We start from the raw sequence: 24,842 nt of genomic DNA, 5'->3' as shown, positions 1-24,842 counted from the left end.
TGATCATAAATTAGATATTAATTTTATACAAATGATACAATATTATCTGCATTTACCATTTCACTAATGAAACAGAACATTTTTGTGTCTCTGAGCAACACTGCCTGTTTTCTTCCTGAATCAGTCTGTTTTTGAATGAACCATTTGAGTCAATGATTCAGTGAATCACTTATTAAGACAGGCCCTTGCTGCCACCTACTGGTGGTTTTAGTATCACCTTTATTTATCCATGACCAGCCTAAATCTGCTGAGGTATAAGTACAAAAACGCTTTGTTATTAAAAAATGATAAATAAATAAAAATCCCTAAATTATTGCAATTTCATTTTTTGTCAATATTGCAAACCCTAGACACCACAATAATTCATATCTGAGGAAAATATAATAGTGGCTCTCTTGCAAAAACTGATGTTTTTGGTTGCTAAGGTGGTTTCTAGGGCATTGCTGTGTGGCTATATCATATAAACACATATGACTCTTAAACTGTTTGAAATTCATGTCTAGTCAATGTTCTTAGTGATCATTAATGTTTCATATGTAGTGGAGACACACATGTTGCTGTCCAGGGTTTAATTGGGGCCTGTCTCCATCCTCCCGTGTGACCGAGAGCCGTTTGCAGCACACTCCATTATGGACGGAGGATTAATGTTGACATCATGAATGCGCTGGAGAGAATATTAAGTGCTCAGTCCAGCGTGACCACACACACGTACGCATATTAATTAGCAGGAGGCACGAGATGAGATGATCTTTAGCAGCAAACACACATCAACAAACACTATGAGCTCCCTACCTAGACAGCATCATAGCAGACGTGAAGTGTGTTACCATGGTCCAGTTAACTCCTGCTGCACCATTAACAGAGTAAAAGTGTTTCAGTCATTCATAGTCTGCTCTGCTCCAATACTCCACTCAAATCTGCTTTGGTTGCAGTATTCAAAGCAGTTTTTCACTTGGTTTAATTACTTATATTTTTATTACTCATTTGTAAGATGTTTCGAATAAAGGTGCCTGATAAATGAATATATGTGTGTGTGTGCGTGTGTGTGTGTGTGTGTGTGTGTGTGTGTGTGTGTGTGTGTGTGTGTGTGTGTGCGTGCGCGTGTGTGCGCGTGTGTGTGTGTGTGGTAAATCAACAGCGCCCCCTGTTGAGAGCAGAGATGCAGTGACACTCAGTTCTGACTCTCCTGCTTTAACCAATCACACAAGATGATAACAACTTCTCTAAAAAATGAAAGGGAAATAAAAAGTATGACTTTCGAGCTGATTTTAGAGAAAGAATAATGACATAAGCCACAGGAGGTGATGCATTGAGATGAATTTACCACAGGTACCTGAAGCTAAAACAAAAATCAGCAGTATTTCTGAGGAGCCGCGCATGCAGTGATTGATTTATTGTTCAGCAAACACTTTAAAAATAAATGAGAGACGTTCAGTATCAGAGAGTCTCATCATTACACACGTGTTTGCTCAAACACTTCACTTATCACGGGACAGAGAGCGGAAGGGAATCACCATGGTTACAGCAAGGGACCGGACTGTGATTAATAGCAGGAAGACTGGTGTCGAGAGACAGATGTAGGTCATGAACGCTCAGAAGAGCATGTTGACAGAGAAATCAATAAAAGCCCCAGAGCTACACACAGCGCTTTCATAAGCGGAAAGATTCAGTCTCTACAACACAAAGAAAACGATTGTGCTGTGAGCTGCTGCTGACCAGTGCATGAGACTGAATGAGATTATAGTATGAGACCATATGAGGCTGTATGAGAGCGTGTGAAATCCTGTCGGACCGTGTGACACTGTATGAAAATGCACGAGACTGTATGAGATAATACGAGACAGTACAAGACCATATGAGATAGTATAAAATTGTATGAGATGTGTAAAACAGTTTGAGACCACACAGACCTGCAGCTGTGGAAACTTAGTTTGAGTTGCTTCATATCCAGACTGAAGATGAATCAACACAGAGCAGCAGGATCTGAAGATCATCACCTCGTTAGACCCTCGTCATCTGATTTAATTAACACATGCTGTTTGTTCAGAATCATAAGCATTCTTTGAAGTGAAAGTTGAGTCATTAACATGATTAACATCTGCTCGTGCTGTAACATGATTAGAGTCTGATTCGTTAAACAGACACGTGTGATCAGGTTCATTAAGACAGAAGCTCAGAAATACACCAACACCTGCAGCTTCAGAAGACCAGACCGAAGCGAATCAATCGAGCACAGCGACAGACCGATGCGAACGCTCCAGCATCAGTCACGTTTACATTCTAGAGTCTCAAACACAATTCAGATTCAGAAATATGATTGATTCAATGCACTGACACCATCGATGAGAACAGAACTCCTGAATCATGTCTTCTCTGCTTTACAGATGAATTTGGATTCGTCTCAAAGTTGAACTTTGCATCATTGATTCTGTCCTTTAATCAGTCTACTATTACAGTTTTAAATCTGTCTGTACAAATTAGTTTTTATTTCAGTTTCACTTTAAACTAAATGAAATACTTCTGTTATTTTCCTGCTGTGAAGCTGCTTTATAATGATCTGTAGTGTATAAAGTGCTGAAGAAATGCAGGTGTGTGACTATAGTGACTCACATCATGCTGAAGGCAGTTGTTATCAGATGTCAGAGAAACCCTGGTGTTTTGAGGAATATGATCCTCTCTACAGGAATCCTGAAGCACTGAGAGGAGCATCTCTGTGAATGTTCATGATGTCTCGTCTCTCACTCCCCGTCAGTGTTTATCAGCTCTGTCCTGTGTTTTACTGCCTTTCCTTCATGTGGCTTCTTCTGGGTCTTAATTTAGGGCACAGATTGACTCTCAGCAGACTCCAGACGTCTGAACGATGAGTGCTGCTCTTACAGAAACAGAAGTCTAAATTAGTCCCCCACAACTTTAACTGAAGATGTGTTTCTCGTCGAGGGTTTCACCGGCCAGTGTAAGTAAATCTAGATTTCAATTAAAACAAGAGACAGGATAGTCTATGCATGAGTATGAGCTGGTGTTTTATTGGTGTCCAGAACCAAACACAAATAGACTGTTTTAGGCTTACAATCAGGGTTAGGTGCTTCTACACCCTTGTTAATCAGATATCATTAGCCACTGATTTTAGGAATAAATTATGGGTAGGGTTAGGTTTAGGGGTAGGGATTGGGTTCAGTCTATATTTTTGGACAATAATGTTGATCCAGGAACATGTCTTACGTGCCAAAGTCACGGCGACCCATTAAACTGCCATTAGGAAAATATAGGACAAAAATATTATAGAATACAAATTATTGGTTATTGTCCAGCACTGAAATAAGAGATAAAAACAAAACGAATAAAACCTGAAATTAGACAATAAAGGTGTCCAGCGGTTCTCTTATTGTTTGTGTGGTTTCATCACTTTCTCCATGTTTGCATGTTTCTATTTCATCTTTTTTTTCAATTGGAAAATAACATATTTACATACAAAATAGGCATTAATGAACAATATTAACAATTTACAGTTCTCAAAGGGTACACATAGTTGTAACATCAGTACAGTCTTAAATCAAATATAAAAACAGGAAAGGTAACAAATATATTATATTTAAAAGTAATTAAAAGAACAACATTTATTGAAAAAAAGTTCTTGTAACTGTAATAGCTTTTTCATTTGAAAGAGTACAAAGAGATGTGAGAAGTTCATTAGCAAAATAAGGAAAGAAAGGAAAGGTTTTCAACCAGATTTTCTTGGATGCTTTAATTGCTGTCTCTAGTAATAGAATTTTCTTCTTCTCAAATTATCTAAACTAAAATTTTCATCTGGGGCTTTAGCGTGGATCTCCTCATATTTATCAAAAAAAACAGCAATGTGTTAAAAATGAAAGGGGTTCATTCCAATAACCTAAACTGTACAACGGGTGTACCCCAAGGCTCAATATTAGGCCCTTTATTATTTAGTTTATTATTAATGATCTCCCACAGCAGCATGAAGGGATACGAGTGCTAATGTATACTGATGATGACCCCTTCTATACTTTCTGATTTTGTGTAGTTTTGCTCTACAGTCTCTGTAAGAGATCATCAGTTACTAGGCATTGTGTTGTTCCTTTTCATCATTCTGCCTTTGGATCATCGTCTTTCTCAGGGAACGCTATTACTCACTGGAACACTCTACCAGAAGACATAAGGATGTATTGTCTTTTCATTTATTAAAACAAAAAAAAACCCTGGCTATGCGTTCTGTACTAGACTAACTGAGACTTGTCATGGCACTTGTATACTGTTGTTCTCTTGTTGACCTGACTGCTTCTGTTGTTCTCATTTGTAAGTCGCTTTGGATAAAAGTGTCTGCTAAATAATTAAATGTAAATGTAATGTAAATGTATTGACTTGTTAAAATTAAAACTAAACTCTTACTTAAAATCAACTCAAAACTGTAAACACTGACACGGCTGTGGTTTAACTGAACCTTATCTTTACTGGTCTTTTTTTTTTTTTTTTTTTTTTTGTCTCTGACAGGATGTGTATAAGAGTTACTGTATTCTATGTGTTTGTTGTTTTGTTTTGTTTTTATGTTTACTTGTGATAATGAATACCTGCCAAGGGACCGTGAAAGAAAACTAAATTCGGTACAATGCATGAAATGTTAACATTTATGTTTAAATTGTACATGGTAAATACATTTTAATAAATAAATATGTTTTTCACTGACCATATATGTATTTATATGTTCTGAATAAAAATAAATAAATACATAAATAAGATTGAGATGTTTCAAAGGTTAAGTGTTGTATTATAGTGCAGATATAAGAGCGTCCACACGGGGGCGCTGCAATCTACCCTCTGGATGAGGGGCTTTACCCTGGCGTTAGTGAGGATGAGATGTTCACATACTTCTGTGACGTTTATTTAGTCAAGTGTTTTTAATAACGTCACTATCCATGTTTTAACGTACACTAAACCATGTAATATGAGATTTACGCCGAGAAAACACCGCAGACTACGGAGCACTATATGCGAACCACACAAAAATGATTATTATTATTATTATGTTTTATGCATTCGTCACAAAATGACAAAAACACAACTTAATAAATTTGACCTAAAACTTCACCTAAAATATAAATGAAATGGGGAAAATAAATACATAACAATGTATTTTACATAAAATGTAATTACATAAAACCATATAATACATCAATGATGCTAAAATAACATTGGTTTAAAATATATTCAAATCATCGCGAGACTGAGTGAGTTCGAGGTTTTACAGTGAAGGGTTTTAGGAGCTCCATCGGGACACTCCAATTAAATACTTAATATGGAAAATGTTGTGTTTTACTGGATTCAGGATTATGGATTGTGTGACAGAGTCCGGGTTCGTGTGAAATCTTTATAATTAGTCCAATGTCCAGCAACAGAAGAAGGTCATCATAACTATCTTAAGTTCACTACAGTCTACAGAGTGACGCAGTAAAAGATTTATTTAGCAGAGTGCGAGGCTGGGGGAAGGTAAAGCCCCCTCTGACACACACACACACACACACACACACACACACACACACACAGAGAACGTGTGGAGCTGCGGTGAGAGTCAGAAGCCGCGGAGGAACCGAGTGCTCGGACCGAAGCGAGAGATTTAACGCTAAACTTCCAGAGTTCCTCAGCAGCTGGAGTGTGATCAGGATGTGTGTGACTCTGGAACATGAGCTTCATGACAGACGCGTCTGCTCTCATGGAGCTGGACTTTAACTAACACCAACATCACCTCCATTACCATCACCATCATCTTCATCATCACCAGCATCATCATCACCATCATCTTCATCTTCACCAGCATCTTCATCATCACCAGCATCATGTGGTAGCAGCGGCTGTTGCTCAGTCCAGCTCTTCTCCAGGATGGGTGTCTTCAGGATCACTGGGATTTCTCTCGTGGAATGTTGTGTCTGTCAGTGAAGCACAGTTGAGTCTGGTGAAGACTCCTCAGAAGACTGAGATGATGACGATGCTGCTGCAGGACATTTGGGGCACTTTTCTCCAGACCTGCTTGATAATGATGGTGAGAGCAAACCAGCAGAACCTCAGAGAGACCAGCTGTGACCCCAACACCAAAGTGAGTGCTTTCCTTCAGAACAAACTTACAAATCACTGCCTTCAAGTAGATATTAACAATCAAATCAGCAGTTCGTGAACATTCACGGTGGAAATAAGAAAAGTTATGAATATAAAAGCTATGTAGGACGAATGATGACAGTGATTTAAAGTTCTTCAGCTCTATGATGTGGAGCACACATGTGTGATAATGAAGCATAAACACTGCATCTGACATGTAACCCGCTCTTTGGATGAAGTATTGGTTATTTTTCACTAAATGGATGTAAATCCCAGTGTTTGACTGAAAAGATAAGAGCTCTGAACTCATACTGTCACTGACATTGATAGAGTCTCGTAGCGATGCTTCTACATCAGCTGACAGTGTTTTATTAAGTATAAACTGTTTCTTTAAAAGTGTTCTGTCACTTTATTTAATATGCAAGTTGTTTGTGGAGTGTCAGATTGTCCAAGTTTTGGTTCTGGATGTGTATTGCCCTCGACACTAATTAGATATTAACTGTCTACTGAAGTCATTATCAGCTTGTGAATAAACATCAGCTCTTCAGTCATCACAGCAGTGTGTGTGTGTTTGTGTGTGTGTGTGTGTGTGTGTGTTTGTGTGTGTGTGTGTGTGTGTGTGTGTGTGTGTGAGAGAGTGTGTGTGTGTGTGTGTGTGTGTGTGTGTGTGTGTGTGTGTGTGTGTGTGTGTGTGAGTGTGTGTGTGAGAGAGTGTGTGTGTGTGTTCAGAAACACCTCATCTGGGATTGATCCGAGTGTCTCAGAACATCATCATCAAACTTCACGAGCTTCAGGAGTCTGTTAAATGTTTACAAGCGTTTCACAGCTGCACATCTTCGTCTCATTAATCTGAGAGAATCAAAAAACACTTTATGTTGAGACAGAGTGACATTTACCGGCCAATATTTGGACGTTTCGAGGTTATTGGTCAATAACAAAAGTCTGCAACAAAAACAGAAGCTCTTTCCCTTTCAATTCATCATATTTTCATGATTTCTGAAGATCATGTGACACTGAAGACTGGAGGAATGATGCTGAAAATACAGCGGAGCATCACAGAAATACATTACACTTATACACAGATTCACACAGAAAACAGATGATTTACACAGGAATAATATCTCACTGTTTTTACTGTATCAAGCTTTGGTGAGCATAAGAGACTTCTTTTACAGATGTCACTGACAGCATCAGCCTGTGAAAAGCCCAAACCTCTTCTCTGTCTGTCGTTCTGTCTGCAGCAAAGCGAGCTCAACTCCTTCCTGTGGACGATAAAGCGAGAGCCGCCCTCGTACTTCTACGGCACCATTCACGTCCCGTACACACGCGTCTGGGACTTCATCCCGGAGAACTCCAAGCAGGCGTTCCAGGAGAGCAGCATGGTGTGCTTCGAGCTGGACCTGACCGACCCGTACACCATCTCAGCTCTGAGCAGCTGTCAGCTCCTTCCACAGGGACAGAACCTGCAGGACCTGCTGCCCTCAGACATCTACCTGCGGCTCAAGACTCACCTGGAGTACGTCAAGCTCATGCTGCCGTCCTGGATGACCCCGGACCAGCGCGGCAAGGGCCTGTACGCAGACTACCTGTTCAACGCCATCGCCGGGAACTGGGAGCGCAAGCGGCCCGTGTGGGTGATGCTGATGGTCAACTCTCTGACCGAGGCGGACATCAAGACGCGCGGCGTCCCTGTGCTGGACCTGTATCTTGCGCAGGAGGCTCAGAGGATGAGGAAGAGGACGGGAGCCGTGGAGAAGGTGGAGGAGCAGTGCCATCCTCTGAACGGACTCAGCTTCTCTCAGGTCAGTGTGAGACAACCAGTGCATCCTTAAAATACCTGACTGCTGCTGAATATGGAGTTCCTTTGGAAAGAATTACAATTTTTTTGTGTTTTTGAAATAAGTCTTTTCTGCTCACCAAGGCTGCATTTATCTGATCAAAAATACTTTAAAAATTGAGAAATATTTTTACAATCTCAAACATCTGTTTTCTGTGTGAATCTGTGTTAAAGTGTAATGTATTTCTGTGATGCTCCGCTGTATTTTCAGCATCATTCCTCCAGTCTTCAGTGTCACATGATCTTCAGAAATCATTCTGATATACTGTGCTCCGCATCGACCCTAACAACGCCCCTTAGATGGTAATAATTCACTGTAAACCACAGCTTCACGCGGCTTATTGCTTTTATAATTATATATTTTCACAGAATTAAACAGAGCAATTAAAGTATAATGATATTAATAACAACAGTATTCTTGCACCAAACAATGTAGCTCCTCAGAAACAGTTGTGGTTGCCGAGCAACAGACAAACGTAAACAAAGGTGTGTGTTACTTAGTAATTTACAACAGCTTTGAACGTGGCTCAGCCAATCAGAATGAAGGAGCAGAACTATCTGTTCACAATGAAACGCTTCATCAAGACGTCCAGTGTCCTGGGCCAGCATCAGTTTTGGCCTGTCCTGTATTCCACGATGATGTTCATATGAAGTGTCCAGCAAACAAATCACACTCCAGATCTGAATAATCAGGAGGATCCAGATGAAGATCATGCTGTTTCTCTGAGAGCTCAGCGTTCACCGTGTGGGGAACGTTTGCTAAAAAACAGCTACTCTGTGGAGTTTACTTGTTAAACAAACTAATTCTCTTTACATTCATCATGAAGGTCTAACAAACACATGGAAAGCATTTGCTTCCCCACTGATGGTAAATTAATAACGTAATAAATACTGATAAGGATGATGGAGAAAAACAAGATAATCCTATGATACGTAAAGAGAATAATGACAGTTTACGGTTATACTTTTACAGCAGAATTGAAGTTTGTGTGAAGCAATTTTTTCTTGTCCATAACTGTGAAGCTGCTTTTAAACAATCTGTACTGATCTTATAAAGCGCTGACTTGACTTCACCTGATAATATTTGTGTTCATATCGCCAGCGCTGAGCTAAATCAGTGATCGATTCAGGAGATAGTAGTGTCCATACTCAGTTCAGGACCAAATCAGGAACTGGAAGAACCGGCCAAATCATAACCTCTGGCGCCTTTAACGCGCCTCTGCTCGAATTCCTCTGGTGTTTTTAATGCTCACCACTTTGTGGCGTTAAACATAACTTTAAAGCTTTGAGAAAATAATCTCACTGCCAAATCACACTTGATTCAGAACCGCGGCCAGTAATGATGAATGGTGTTTGTACAGATGGAGTCTCTGAAACAGTCACAGATGAGTCTCGGAGCGAGACAGATCTCAAACAGCAGAGCGTCTCACGAGTCTGACGCAGAACCAGCTCTGCTCTCGGAGGACGACCGGAGACCTGACTCCTGTGTGTTTCTGCTGCTCATCTACACTTCAAATCAGACTGAGTGCGCTTCAGATAAAGAGTTGCAGCTCTATGCAGAGATAGATAGAGATATGATGTTTACTGTGATCAAGCTCAGATGTATATGTCAGACGTGGTTTGTTTAAGGACAGTAAACAGTGCTGCATAAGTGTGTGTGAATGGTGTGTAACTGTCCATGTTTCTGTATGATTCACACACACGTTCACACTGATGTGTTTCTGTGGCTCGGTGTGTTATAGTCCTGCAGTAATAAGCTCTCTGTGTTTCTCATTGCTGTGTGGCGTTTCTTTTCAGATGAAGGTGTTTTTACTGTTGTAATAAGAGTCATTACAGGATTTACTCCAGCGTGAATCTTCACAGTCGCTTAAGCAGCAGGTGTTTCTCATTTGTTTCCTCTTAACAAACACTCACCGCTCATGATTGAGAGTTTATCGTGAGTCTGACGCACAGCCTTGGTCCAGCGGAGACCCTCGAGCTGCTCAGGTTCATGTGGGATGTTCCTGGACCGTGTGATGTGATGGTGTAGGATCAGACTGAACATCTCTATCTCTCTCAGCTGTGACACACACACACACACACACCTGCACTACTGAGATTCATTCTCTAGAGGTCCGTCCTCGAGTGCTGGGTTTCCTCGCCGCTGTTGACCAAACACACAGGTATCAGATGCAGCTCATTCCTCCGCTGCGTCTGTGTCTGGATCAGTAACAAATGATCTCGTTCTGCTGATCTTCTGATGAGAGGCGTGACAGGAGCTGTGTGTGTGTGTGTGTGTGTGTGTGTGTGTGATCTCGCGTCGATCAGCCCGAGGCGTCTCAGATCTGACCCTCGGGTGACATCACTGATCCGCCTCAGAGAGAGCAGAAGAGCGAAGCTGCTTACTCTAATCATTACCCACACTAACACAACATGCACTTCAGTACTATTTTAAGACTTAGTCCTTTATTTAGAGTTAGCTGTCTGTTTGCATCTCAAGAGATTCTTAAAGGTTAGAGCAAAACCTTTAAGAAATTGTAAATTGTATGAAAAAGTGTTCTGGTCTGAATCAGGAGAGAAATCTGCGCAGATCCAGCAGTGTTTAAACACATCTGTGAGAGACAACAGCGGAACACTTTTTCACTGGAGGAAGTGTTATTATGATTATAGACTCTATGTGTTTGAGTTAAAATCATCTTAATGCTGGATGTGTTTCAGGTTTTGTCTTCTCCAGATGTTCACTGATGGACTGGAGTGCTGTGGATTATTGGGATGTTTTTATCAGACTCTCATTCTGACGGCACCCATTCACTGCAGAGCATCCATTGATGAGACTCTGATGAAGTGCTACATTTCTCCAAATCTTTTTCAGTAAATTGGGTGAACTATTCCATCATTGTTGTTAAATTCATCAGTCATGAAACAAACTCAGTTCTGGTTGTAAGCAGCTCTGCAGAACACAGTAGTGTTGTCTGAAGTGAATTTTATGTCAGAAACGGGCTTCCATACAAATGCGACGCTGTTCTCATTAATGTTTCAGACTTTTTCCCCAGTTTAATATCAGCCTCAACTTCTGGTTTGGTTTCTCGGTGCTGAGGGTTTGAGGTTTAGTCTCCGAGCAGATGTGATGAATGTGATGTGAGATCAGCAGGGATCGAGTGAAAGCAGATCTGGTGGAGTCACACTTCTGACTTTAACACGAGAGACACAGATCCGTCAGCACAGACTCGTGTGTGCTCTGGGGTTGTGTTTAAAGTGGTCAGCATTACCCCCGGTTCTGGACGATCCCCTCCTGCAGCAGATGAAAGACGCTGCTGTCAAACTCTCTTTCACGCCGCGGTCACTCGCTCTTTGAAGTCTCTCTCTCCTCTGTGGAGCTGTTGTTGTTGGCCAGCGGCTCCTGAGGGTCTCGCGGGTCAAAGCGTTTGTCCGGTCATTCGTTCGCTCACTCTCCCGCGGCCTGCACCTCTGTGTTGTTTACTTTGTGTCCCGGTTGAGAGAGAATTCCACTCACTCGCTTGAAACGCCCACATTTTCAGGGTCGCTTACACCCAAAGAGTGTTTGTCTTGTGTGTGTGTGCTTGTGTGTGTGTGTGTGTGTGTGTGTGTGTGTGACACTCTCTCATAGTGAACATGCTGATGGTCTGTTCGTTGTTTAAAGCAGTGAATGGGTGCCGTCAGAATGAGAGTCTGATAAAAAGTACAGTCCATCAGTTAACACAAAAGTTACATAATGCATGACTTTCCATAAAAAGTAACAAAGAAACACAATTAATTACTTTCTAAGGATTAACAGATTATTACATGTCAAATGGACTTCATCATCACTGTCTATCATTAAGAAGGTTTTAACTTGAAACTGTTGCTTCCAAATAACATTCAAATCCATAATCCATAATAACGCTTTGTTTAGGATCCACTGGAGAGCAAGTGATGGAATGACGGCCTGAGGGGGGGCACGTTTTCATTTTGGGTGAACTATTCGTATAATGCAAGCATCTTTACAGTACTGAACATGACATAAATCATTGTGTCGTTTTAGCGCCACAGTATCTTTGTTTCAAGGCAGAACGTTAAAGAACGTGACACACACGTCTCACAGAACTCCTGTAGAATTCAGCCAATCCGATGAGACTTCAGCACTCCTGAAGTGTTTCCTCTGTTGTGTCCCATGCATCAGACGTTTAGCGAACACCCACCTGTCACCTGATCACCACTAACCAATGGTAGTGTGAAGACATTTACCAGCCGCAGAGAACTTGATCTTGATTTCACTTATGCAGCCTTTGTCTTTTGTTTCTTTCTCTTTACTTTGGCTAACATTTCTGAAGACATTTTTAGCAGAGCCACACCATCTCACACGTTCTCATCTCAAACAAATCCTTATATACAGTAGGGTTATGACTGGCACTGCATAGTATTTTTAACTTGTTACTCACCATAAAAATAGGCATTGAAGCTGCTGCGGCGTTAAAAAACTAAACAACTTCTGTGTTGTGTAAGTTCCGTTCTCATACTCTCTTTGCTCTTCTCTTTCCAAGCATTTGTCAGAATTCCTCTGTGAAATTCCTCATGCACAGGACGGTTTTCCTCCCGCATGATCACACAGAGATGAACTCAGAAACAACTGCATTTCAAATATGTTTAGAATCTGCGGCCACTCTCACGTGTGTGTGTGTGTGTGTGTGTGTGTGTGTGTGTGTGTGAGTGAGTGAGTGAGTGAGTGTGTGTGTGTGTGTGTGTGTGTTTGCGGTCAGACGGATGGACTCTGTTTCAGTGTCTACATCAATTTTGAATTTGGTTGAAAAGCCACGGACAGGCGATGACTCACGGCCACATGCGGATCCATTTCTTTGGGGTTCAGAGGTTATCCGCACATGTTTTCCACTACAGGGACGAGTTTACCCGTGCATCTTCACATTGTGCATGAGAGTTCAGTCTCAGCAAAGACGACTTTCTACCTTATTTACCTTTTTATCAAGGTACTTCTATAAACCTTTTAGGAGTAAATGTAAGGGTTTTGCACAAGTGACAAGATGTGGCACCACTAAAGGTACAATTTATTAATTTTTTTCTTAAGAATGTTAAGACAAGATAAACATTATAATAATTAACTCTTGTACACATTGTTATTGTGCTTGGACTCACTAAGAGGCGTTTGGACTTTTCATGTTTAGAATCAGTCAAGATGTCTGGAACAAGAGCTGAACTCCCTGTTTCAGCTCAGTGGTTCCTGCGAGCTGATTGGCTGAGGCTGCGTGTGTGGGCCGGATGAAGCTGTCAATCAAAGCACAGTCACTTTAGCATGTGACACTGATTCTGTCAGACAGTCTAAATATTTGGCAGTGATTGAGCAGTGAGGTAAACCCAGACTAAATGACCTGTGTTTCTCTAGACTGATCAAAGCACTTCTGCATCGCAGCTACGCCGACCTGCATGTGTCTGTTCATCTCATAACCACAGCGCAATTAGTTCCAGACAAGAACCGCCTACTTAGAATAACATTAGACTTAAAATCACATTCCAGCTCAAGATAGACGGCCTACAGCCTGTGCCTTTCCATAAATACGTATCTATCAGTGCATTAGTGGTTCTGTTTGCAGAAATGAGTCATTGAATCATTCATTCAAATTATTATTTTCAAACAGACAGGAACACATTTCTCTCCTGATTCAGACCAGAACATGTATTCACTAAAGAAAGTGTTATTATGGATTATGGACTCATATTTTGTATTTATGACACAGAATCAGAGCAGAATTAGATTAGACAAAAAAATTATTTACATAAACACATACATTTCCATGAATACATATACTATCTGTGCATTAATGGCTCTGTTTTTAATGATTCACTGAATCATTCACTCAACTGATTCGTTCAGAAATCAAATAAGTGACTCACTTGAATCATTCAGCACTCAAATAATTCAGTGATTCACTGTGCCTAATTCTTAAATCATAATTTAAATATATTACTCATTTCGTTGATTAATTCAGAAATTAAATTACTGATGATTAAATGAGTTTATGAGTGAGTCACTTTTATATGTGCAGAGACAAAAGTTATTAAATGTGTGATTGATTTATTTGATCGCATTATGATTCTCTTAAAGCAGTGGGTCACTCCTCTGAGAGTTAAACTTGATTTGTCACGTAGCTTGTGAAGAGTGTTAAATGGATTTATGCAGGACTGTGACGGACCAACTGCACGAGTGTGTTCTGATACGGAGTCTAATCAAAGCCAAACTCGACTCTCAGGATGAATGCAGTGAACAAACACACACGCGTCTGCTCTGTTCTGAATTAGCGTGTGGTTTAGCTCAGCGTTGTGCATCACGTCACTCCTCTAAAGTTAACGAAGCTGGAGTAGACTGCGCAGAGTCTAGTGTGATCTGTCCGTATCGTAAGAGGGAAATACAGATTGTTCAGAACCTCGAGTCTGAATATGTGCTAACAGTCTTGTAAACTAAGCTTAAATCATCTATCGGGACAAAACACCTGTTTGCACCAATAACAATTACTATGAAGATAATGATATAATTATATAAATCACATAAATTTGGAAGAATAATGAAGTCCAAACCACAAATAATTTTCAACAATGAATAAACGAAAACATTGACAGCCAATCAGAGTCATTAGACTTTAAAGAGCTCAAACATTTAAACTGGCAGATTTGCTCGTGACGTAGAAAAGAACACTATCTTGCACCGGTGCACTGGACGCTAATATAGTTATCGTTATTGTTTTTGGTGTAAATGAGCCTTAAGACTGATATAATTTCAGCCCTGTCACAGCTATGATGGTGCGTTTCAGCTGATTTCCTTGTGACGAGAATAGGGACACACAGTGCTTGGGAAACCTGTTTGGACTCAATCATCATTAATATGTCTTGGTGCAGAAATCACACACTTAATGTAATGGGTCGCTTTCCATCACAAAGCTGAATTGTTGACTTTCATAGGGCCACAGTGCTTTGATAAGAACTCACTCTGGTTCCCGTGTGTAAATGTGTCCAGTGACCCACAGAATGGACACAACGGAGGAAGAAAGATCATCCGTTCAGCCCAGTCTCTTTCATTGAGAGCCTCCTCCATGCCATAATTTAAGGGGCTGAAAGGCTCTTTTGCTGCTGTCGAGGGGGAGCTGCTGTGCTGAAGATGCTTCGGAGGGAGTTTAGGAGGCTAGCGAGGTGGCGACAGGCTAATTTGAGCAGCATACAGCCGGCGCGCTTTCAGATGCAGAGCAGGAGGCTTTGATGAGCACAGGGAGCCCAGCGGACCACGGAGACCCTTTGTCCCAGACAAGAAGGCATCTCTCTCTCTGGGACGAGCCCTTCAAACAATGATGGACGACCCGAGAGTGTCACCGACACTGATGAAAAGAGCTCGAGAGAGTGTGTGTGTGTGTGTGAAAACTCTTAAACTCATCTGCAGTGTCTTGTTGTGAGCTCACAGGTGGAGGAAACTTGATAGATTCTTCTTTTGGGAGAAAATACACTTGTTTGTTTGGAAGAGGAGGAGTGATCAGTCTAAACTGTGTGTGTGTGTGTGTGAGTAAACACTGGGGGATTTCATGGTGACACAATGGTGAGCTGAAGCTAATTGAGAGCAGCTCTTCTCCTTTGATGTGTGAGAGATTGACTCGGCTTCAGCAGAACCTCATTCAGGAGCGTCAGAAACACACACACACACACTCACGCGCACGCACACACACACGCACACACACACACACACAGTCAGTCCTCACTGGTTTACTTGTCAAACCTCTGAGTGTTAAAGTGAGATATATACAGTGCTCGTGTGATCCAGACATGAGTGATTCCTCAGATCACAAGTGATTTGGTTTTAAAGGAGAGTTAAGTTTAAAATGATTTGAGGCAAACTTCATCAAAGTGCCATGAGTCAGCTCCAGTCATGCTGGGTTCAGACGGGCTTGCAGGGGTCAGCTGCATAAACGGTCTCAACTAGTCTTACAAATTAGTCATCCATTTTCTTTCTTAAGAACTGCCCATAACTTTATTTGACTCTTCTGATCTGAATCCGAACAGTAAGATGTTTGGTCACGTTTATGCATGAGCAGAATAAGCAGTAAAGCACTGCTCGCTGTGTGTTTCAGGTGATCTTCGCTCTGAATCAGACGCTCCTGCAGCAGGAGAGTCTCCGCACCGGGAACCTGCAGATGCCCTTCACCACAGAGCACCTGATCAAACACTACAACTGTGGAGACCTCAACTCCATCATCTTCAGCCACGACACCTCGCAGGTACCCATCAGCATCCAGAGACGCAATTACAGTCTTGTTTTTCCTAGACACAGGCATATAGATTTGCATATCATCAACCTAACAGTGAAATTAGATATTATGTTTCCTGAAGATGGAACCCAGAGGGAAAAGATAGAGCGAAAAAAGGACAGGAGCTAAGATAGAGCCTTGAGGCACACCACAGGATAGATTGCAAAGGGAAGAAGAAAAATTTACTATTTTTTACAGAGAAACAACTAATTAACTTAATGTTAATTAAAGTAGTTAACTAATGTTAACTAATAAACCTTATTGTAAAGTGTTACCAAATATTTTTCTGGAAAACAGGACAAAAATGCAGTGTAATAAACTGTGCATTCTCTGTTTTTAATATTCAGGAATATTACTGATGTAACTGCACTGGATGAGATCAATTTGTATTGGATAAATTTTGCAACACTAACACTGTTATCTTTCCGGTTTCTTGTCGTGAAACTGCTCTGAAAGACTTTGTATAGTATGAAATAGAAATCAATGCGGCTGTTTATCGAACCTAAACTGTAATGATATGGGTCTGTTTTGGTTCCAGGTGCCGAACTTCATGAACGTGACGCTGCCGGCGAGCGAGCAGGTGACGGCGCAGGAGATCGAGCACTACTTCAGACAGGAGCTGATCTACAAGCGTAACGAGCGCATGGGCCGGCGCGTCCGAGCGCTGCTGGAGGAGCATCCCCACAACAGCTTCTTCTTCGCCTTCGGAGCAGGTCAGTCTCCTCGGGACGCTCCTGGATCCTGTGAAGTCTCTTTTGATCGGTGTTTCCTTTGTCTTCAGTTTCCGCTAGGGTTAGTAGAGTGTGAGCGGCCAGAGGCGGATCGTGGAATGAAGTGATGTTTTCTGAGACTTGCACTCTTTGATGTGACTCGTTTCTGACCTCAGTTTGCAAATATCCCCAGGTTTCTGACTCGTACCTCGAAAGTAAACACTGCTGCTAAAAAATAATGGAGGACTCATTTCGCAGAGATTAAAAGAGATTATGCTCTTTCTAGGAACAAATCTTGACTTTAAACCCCTGAGAAATTGACTTTATTTCTCAGAAGAAAGTTTGTAGCCGTAGTGCTGGCCGTTATTCTGCTTTGATGAAGCGTCCGTCACAATCAAGCTTTCCTGGAGATGGCTGCTCTCTGGCGGTTCACCGTGAGGTCATGTGTAGATCAGCGTTAAATGAAATGATGTGGAAATCTGATTAAAGCTGCTTAGAACTAATGACTCCAGTTATTTTGGTAGCGGCCGCAGCACTCATGCAGTAATTGCAGTTTTGTTCATTTAGAGAAAAGAAACATGCAATCTGCTCACCACAACATATTCTGCTTCATTTAACTCCAGATGTGAAGCAGGGAGATTATAACACGAGGAAACCTGCTTCTCAAACTGAATTTTCTGCAGCTGTAACACTTTAGAATTGGGAACACATTCAATTTTAATTCAGTATCAAGTCAGTATGGTAGTAAAGTTTAGGTATGGGGTCGGGTTAAAAGATCTCAAATATGGTCATGCAGAATACGTGCTTTATAAGTACCAATAAACAGACAATATGCTAGTAATAATTAACTAGTTAATAGAGAGAACTGATCCTTAAAATAGTGTTACCTCAGCATCACTCCTCCAGTCTTCAGTGTCACATGATCTTCAGAAATCAGAATAATATGATGATTTACTGCTCATTCGTACTGTATGTATGCGGAACTTTATATAAATAGCAGGACAATAATATCGTGACAATTTGCAGTGATATAAACATTTGAGCAGTTGAGATTTGCTATATACACAGCATATTGCTTTCTGTGAGTGTTGTATGTGTGTTAGAGAAGGACTCCAGTGTGTTCTTGAGACAGTAAGCGAACTCCTCAAACATGCTAGCGGCCGCACATGCATGAAGAACTGGAGATGAACTGTTCTGTGGTGATCAGTCTGAGAACAGCCCAGAGTCACGTTTGGGTTAGTCTGAGCTTTGTTTGTTTGACTGGAGCTGATAAGATAAAGAGAGCATGTTGATCAGGGTTAAAACAACAGCAGCGCCGCAAGACAATACTCGCAATTAGCATTCCACGGTGTGCTCATTAGCACTGATCTCAGGCCAGCGGGGGACGGCGGGAATGTTTGTGTTCTCTCACGGAGGAGTACATGAGCGGCGCAGACAAACACTGAGCCAATCAAAGCACATCAGAGCCAGATCATGAGCGCACGTCCTGGATCTAGATCTGAATCTGAATCTTGAGTCTTGAATCTGAATCTTGCTGTATTATCAGCATCATTCCTCCAGTCTTCAGTGTCACATGATCTTCAGAAATCAGAATAATATGATGATTTACTGCTCAAGAAACATTTCTGATTATTATCAATGTTGAAATTACGCTCCATAGTTGTGCTGCATGATATTTTTGTGGAAACTCTGATATAGTACCATTCAAAAGATTGGGATAAGTAAGATTTCAAAAAATAATGTGAATAAATTAATAATTTTATTCATCAAGGATGTATTAAATAAGACAGGAAATATATGTATAATGTTACAAAAGATTTAAAAGAAATGTTGAATGAAGCATACAGTAACTGTTTGATCAACACAGCTGTCAGTTTTTTATGATATTTATGAAATGCTGTTGTGTTCTGTGTTTGAGCTTCTTCTTTGATCAGCGTTTCGTTAGCGATGGACAGAACATTGTTTTTCACCGAAGCGCTCTTAAAGCATCTTTACTGCCAGAAAACATTCCTCCACGATCACGACTTCCCTCTAAAATACCACAGCATTATCAAAACAAGTGCTGAAGTGGTTTATCGGTTTGTTTAGCTCCTCACACACTTATCAGAGACTTCAGAGCATCCGAGGAGACTCGAGACCAGATGAAGCCACTCTCAGATGCATTCAGCAGGAACTACATTCAGAATTCCCTGTGACTGCTGGACTGAAGGAATCATGACTTCAGATTTGGACGGAGGAGCAGAGAGTATTAATGAGAGCGCTGAAATAACACTGAGAATTTATTTGGCTTTATGCAGCGTTTAGCTCCAGCACCAGGTCTAATAATCCAAACTGAAGAAAAACAGCTTTCTGCCAAGACTCCAGCTTCCAACAACAACTAACTATTCATTGCACCTTATTAAAATCAGCAGGGTGTGGCTTTGTGTCAAATACATTAGTGACTTTTGAATTCATGCATTTCTAACACATTTTAATGGGAGTAATGTTGCACATACAACCTTTTTCCAGTGCAGCAACATGTAGTATTCACATGAGTTTATGAGAAGAGTTTATATATTGAGTTTATAGATGCAGGAAACCCCAGAACAGGAATATTCTGTCTAGTTCTAATTTTATTTTGCAAAATGTTTTCATAGGATATGTAAAACACACACACACATACACACACACAAACAATAGAATAAATGCCAAAAAATAAGATTCTACAGAACATCAAAGAAAAAGAGGATTAAAAAAATCTGGAACATTCTTGTTCCATGTGTATATTAAGTCTTGTTTTCTGAAAAATGTATCCGTTTGTGCTTAAAATGAGGAAATGTTAATCATTTTCAAATATTTAAAGCAGACAGGGTTAAAGCATTGGTTCATATCCAGAATTAAAATCTCCTGATGATTTACTCGCTCTCATATCCTCCCAGATCTTCGTGTCTTTGTCTTCAGTCACAAAGAAAAAAGGTATTTTCAAAAACAAGATCTCTGACAATTTCATTTTAAGTAAATGTATCTTGTAATGTGTAGTAATGTATCTTGATTAAAACAATTCTGATATTGGGAAACTAGACAAAAATATTGTTTTATAGCTGAATTATTAGTGATAAAACTGAGAAAAGAGTGTTTGTACCGTTATAGATCCAGAGAGTTTGGCTTTGAACATCCGATGAGAGACTCCCATGACCCCATTTTTCAAAACACTTATAAATCATACAGAATGAGTTTTTTTGAGAAAGTAAAAATGCACAAAGTTTCCTGTGAGGGTTAGGGTTAGGTGTAGGGTTGGTGAAGGGACATAGAATATACAGTTTCTACATTATAAAAACCATTACACCTATGGGATGAACACACTTTACACAAAAACAAATGTGTGTATGTGTGTGTGTGTGTGTGTGTGTGTTTCAGACTGCCTAACCTGAGTTCAGAGACTGAAGGTGGAGTGATTGTGTTTCAGGTCACTTTCTTGGAAACAACTCTGTGATTGACGTCCTGCGGCGTGAAGGTTATGAAGTGGAGCACACACCTGCTGGACAGACACTGCACAGGTAACACACACACACACACACACACACACACACACCTGCTGGACAGACACTGCACAGGTAACACACACACACACACACACACACACACACCTGCTGGACAGACACTGCACAGGTAACACAACACACACACACACACACACACACACCTGCTGGACAGACACTGCACAGGTAACACACACACTCTCACACACACGCACACACACACACACACACTTAGTTCCTAACCCTTCTGTTGTACAAACTGTATTTCCTGTCCTCTTCTGTTTTTCGAAACACTTGATTCTGTGTGATTCATGAGCTTGTTTCTTCTTGGGGACCAAACATGTCCTACAGCTGCCTGAAGAACTAATGATCACTGATAATTAAATACATATCAGTAACACTACTTAACATACTGTATAGTGTACATCAATATGAGTTGATCTGCATATGTACAGTCCAGATACTGTAGCAGATCTCAACCGCTTGATCGTTAGAACTGTCACAGAATGTTCAGCTCTAATCTGATACTATACTCTGAACTATGAGGCTTGAAGATATTCTGAACATCAACATCATGATTTTCTGCTTTGAAACAATGAGTGCTGTGAAAGCGCTCTACATATAAACTACACTCGGACTCCAGCACTCTTAAATCAAGCATCAGACCTTCATTTAGACTTCAGAAGGGACAGTTCTCCCAAAAATGACTATTCTGTCTTCATTTACTCGACCTTTGAGTCAATCCAAACCTCTATGAGTTTGTTTCTTCATAAGAAGATATTTTGAAGAATGTTGGGAAGCAAACCGTTGGAATTTTGTGTTATTTATTGTCATTCACTGGGGAGCAGAAACAGTTTGGTTCCCAACATTCTTCAAATATCTTCCTTTGTCTTTAAAAGAAGAAAGAAACTCAAACAGGTTTGGACGGACTTTAGGGTGAGTCTGCATTTTTTAACTGTCCCTTTTAAAGTCTATATTTTATTACTTTACTAACCAGCCAATCACATTTAGAACCGAAATCCAATGAAAGGCATGTGAAAGCTCTGTGTATCCAGATGTGTTTCTGATATATCTCTAGACCTCTGAGTCTCAGGAGCAGGTTTGGGTCTGTATTAAAGTGTTTCTCCTGTCGTTGGCAGAAGGTCTGAAGAGCTGCTGGATGTGGACGCCCCGCTGGAGCCGTTCCTCCACGAGAGCCGAGGTCTTCAGGAGGACGAGGACTCGAACCCGCGGCTGCTGGAGCTTCTGGAGAAGGTGGAGCACAAGCTGAAGAAGAAGCAGCGCCGTCGACAGTTCAACGAGCTCTGGGTTCGGATGGAGGAGAGGTGAGAGCAGCACACACACAACCTCCACCAGCTCAGACGCTTATTATCACTATTATTATCACTATTATTATTATTGCTCTGATAGTCCACTTTAGACATGCTACTAACTACAACTCAGTTTCAGCTCACTCATTCCAAACCTCCCTCCCTTCTTCTTCTTCATGTTTCATAACCCTTCAGATTTCAGCCGCTCATGTGACCGCTGGAAACTGTTTTAACCCAAACCACACGTGACCGCGAGGATGTGTAGGTCGAGTTCTTCTGAAAGCCACAGACTCACAGTCCTGTGTTTGATCTGGAGTCAGTGTGAACCGATCCTCATTTCACTGCTCAGAATGAAATCAGTCACGTCTAAAAAATAAAAAGCAAAGGACAAATACAATAGAAAAAAAGTTTTTTTTAATGCAGATCTATTTAGCTAACAGCCTACTACAGAAATTGAATAATCGAATGTAAAATAAAACTTCACTGCAAGAATTAACCTTCTTATTAAAGCTAAAAAGTCATTCAGTCAAAAGCAGAGAGTGTTTTCTCTGTCTTTTGTTGTTTGATTAATATTAAGCAGACAATCAGCATCGAGAATATTAGGCTGCTGTCACTTTAAGACACGCATGGATTTCATCCTCAACTGCTCATGTTCATATATTACAGAACCGACGAGGGTTTATGTGAACACTATTCACCAAACGCTGCATTTTGACACATTTTTGCATGTATTTGACCATTTAGCCGAGTACTTTAATCTAAATGATGACTTTACTCGTCCGTGTTCTGTTCCGTCTCTGAGCAACAACTTCTCTTTTCACACAAATAAATACAAAAAACTTCAATTAATCAAGCACGGCCCATCTGGCAAAAGTCACTTTTTTAAGTCATGATTTTACTGATTTACACGTGAAATGTGGCTTTTATGGAGGAGTGAAAGCTCAGTGCTGGGAAAAGGGCAACATAATCATTTTAACTCGATTACTGCATTTTCAGAATTGTTTGAGGCTGAAATTTAAATCAAAAGTCTATTTTAGAAGCGATCATCTCTTCCTGTTTGATTCTAGTTATGGCAGCAAAGTTCATAGGTCACGGAAATGTGCATATGACAATAAAGACTTTGAACTTGAAATAAACATGAACAAACATCAGAAGAAACAGATCAGCTTACTGAAATCAATCAATCAGTGTTTCAGTGGAAAGATCAATAAAAGCAGCTTGAGATCAATAATGTCATGTTACATCACATTTATCACAGAAAAGACGTTCAGTGACCATAAACTCTATAGTCAGCACGAAAAAAAAAAAAAATCTAGAAAGAGTATTTACATAAATTTATGAACTACACAACAAGCTGGAGTAGAAATATAATTCTATCATTTAAAATGACACTGAATGTCAAATGTTCTACATTGGATTATATGTGATCATCACTAGATGATGATGATGATGATGATGAAGGCGTGTGTTTCTCATGATCTCTCTCTCGTTTCTCGCAGTGTGACCACTCAGGCTCCGCCTCCTGTCGTCCGCATCATCAACGGTTACTCCACAGTGCAGACACACCCACAGGAGCACGGCAGAGCCAATCAGCACAGGACGTTCTCAGGCTCCTCCTCCTCCTGCTGGAGCCCCGCCCTCACTGCGACGGCTCTGTGTGTTCAGATCCTGCTTTTATAAAGTCTGATGAACACTAAACCTCCTGCTTCATGCTGAACACTTCACTTCAGCTCCTGAAGAACCACTTCCATGTAAATATATAGATCTAATCTAGTTTGGAATAAAGCATTTGTTTGTTTACTTATTATATAAATATATAAATAAGAATCATTATATTTTTGTGACTAAATCAGATACTAACTAGCTTAACTTCAACTGTCCTCTCTCATGAAACAGAAGTGAATTTCTGCTTGTAAAACTTTAGAAATAAAATCACTTGCTTCAGTTTGGTGACACTTTCTACATAAAAGCAGATTTACAAGTGACTTGTGTTTCAGTCTGTAACCTCATGCATCTGATGATTGTTTAAAATGTTATGGCATAGAAATGAGTCATTTAATTTATTGAATAGTGGTTTTAGTTGATGTGTTTATGTGATTGTTGATGGCAGGACACAATCTAATGGTGTTTGTGACGTTACAGTAATTATGTTTGTCTATGATGTTACAAGCAATAAACTATTAAACTAGTTGAGGGTTCTTCAGCTGAATATAGATGATGATGATGATGATGATGATGATGATGTGAAGCTGCGGTCCAGGACTCCGGACGTCTGGACTCGACCAATGACTGGCGCCGCAGCTCTTTGGAAGAGAGCTTTTATTATGCTCTTTAGAATAAATCATTTGATGGATTTATATTTTTGAATGGGACGGTTTATTTCTGGTTGCCAATGAAGAGTGAAAGGATTTTTCTTTGTAAAACAAGATGTATGATGGTATGGGGTTGGGAAAGCTGCTCTGAACAGAACAGAATACAGTTGTATAAACATCCGAATGGTGATTCACTAGAAGTGTGTGTGTGTGTGTGTGTGTGTGTGTGTGTTTAGTAAACCCCCGTCAGAATCACTGCTGTCAGAGATAATCAGCACAACCTTCCATTCATAAGAGCAACAATAAAACAAACCATACATCCAGCATCCTGAACACAAACCCAGAGAAAATCAATCTAAACTCCAGCACTGAAGAACACACCAGCACACCTCAGCTTCAAAAACCCTAAAGCATGTAACCAATTATAACTAATAACCCTAAACAACAAGCACAGCCAGTTAAGACTAGCTTTAAAGCATGTAAACAGCAGATAAGCCTGAAGAAACAAGCATGTTGCCAATTAAAACCAAGCAGACCTAAAACAAGCATGGAAGGAACCCCATTAATAAAGCAACAAGCATGAAAGAAAACTCACCTGAGCCGCAGCACAATGACAGCAACAGCACTGGGCTACTGCTTCTACTTCTTCTTCTTCTACTTCTTAAGCATCATTGGCGGTTGGCGCACCAGCTAATAGCGCCACCTGCTGCACTGGAGTGTGCGACAGAAAGATAACAGAAGAAAGAAAGAAACAATCCCCACTGTTCTAAAATTAAAATT

At 40.5% G+C, this 24,842-nt stretch overlaps 1 protein-coding gene across 2 annotated transcripts; it reads left to right on the top strand.

The window, feature by feature from the left end:
- Positions 1-5,385: 5,385 nt before the first annotated feature.
- LOC113069852 (metalloprotease TIKI1-like) lies at positions 5,386-23,939 on the top strand. Of its 2 annotated transcripts, none has more exons than XM_026242927.1 (7): positions 5,386-6,100; positions 7,341-7,901; positions 16,036-16,182; positions 16,751-16,925; positions 20,368-20,458; positions 21,583-21,765; positions 23,250-23,939. In XM_026242927.1, the coding sequence occupies exons 1-7, from the start codon at positions 5,984-5,986 to the stop codon at positions 23,428-23,430; spliced, it is 1,455 nt and encodes a 484-aa protein (XP_026098712.1). In that variant the 5' UTR covers positions 5,386-5,983; the 3' UTR covers positions 23,431-23,939. The 2 variants fall into 2 exon arrangements, with proteins under 2 accessions (XP_026098712.1, XP_026098702.1); XM_026242917.1 differs by having other exon boundaries at positions 5,387-6,100; positions 21,580-21,765.
- The last annotated feature ends 903 nt before the right edge of the window (positions 23,940-24,842 follow it).

The sequence above is a fragment of the Carassius auratus genome, chromosome 5, assembly GCF_003368295.1.
Source record: "Carassius auratus strain Wakin chromosome 5, ASM336829v1, whole genome shotgun sequence".
NCBI classification, from domain to species: Eukaryota; Metazoa; Chordata; class Actinopteri; order Cypriniformes; family Cyprinidae; genus Carassius; species Carassius auratus.
This window is presented reverse-complemented; position numbering and strand designations above follow the sequence as displayed.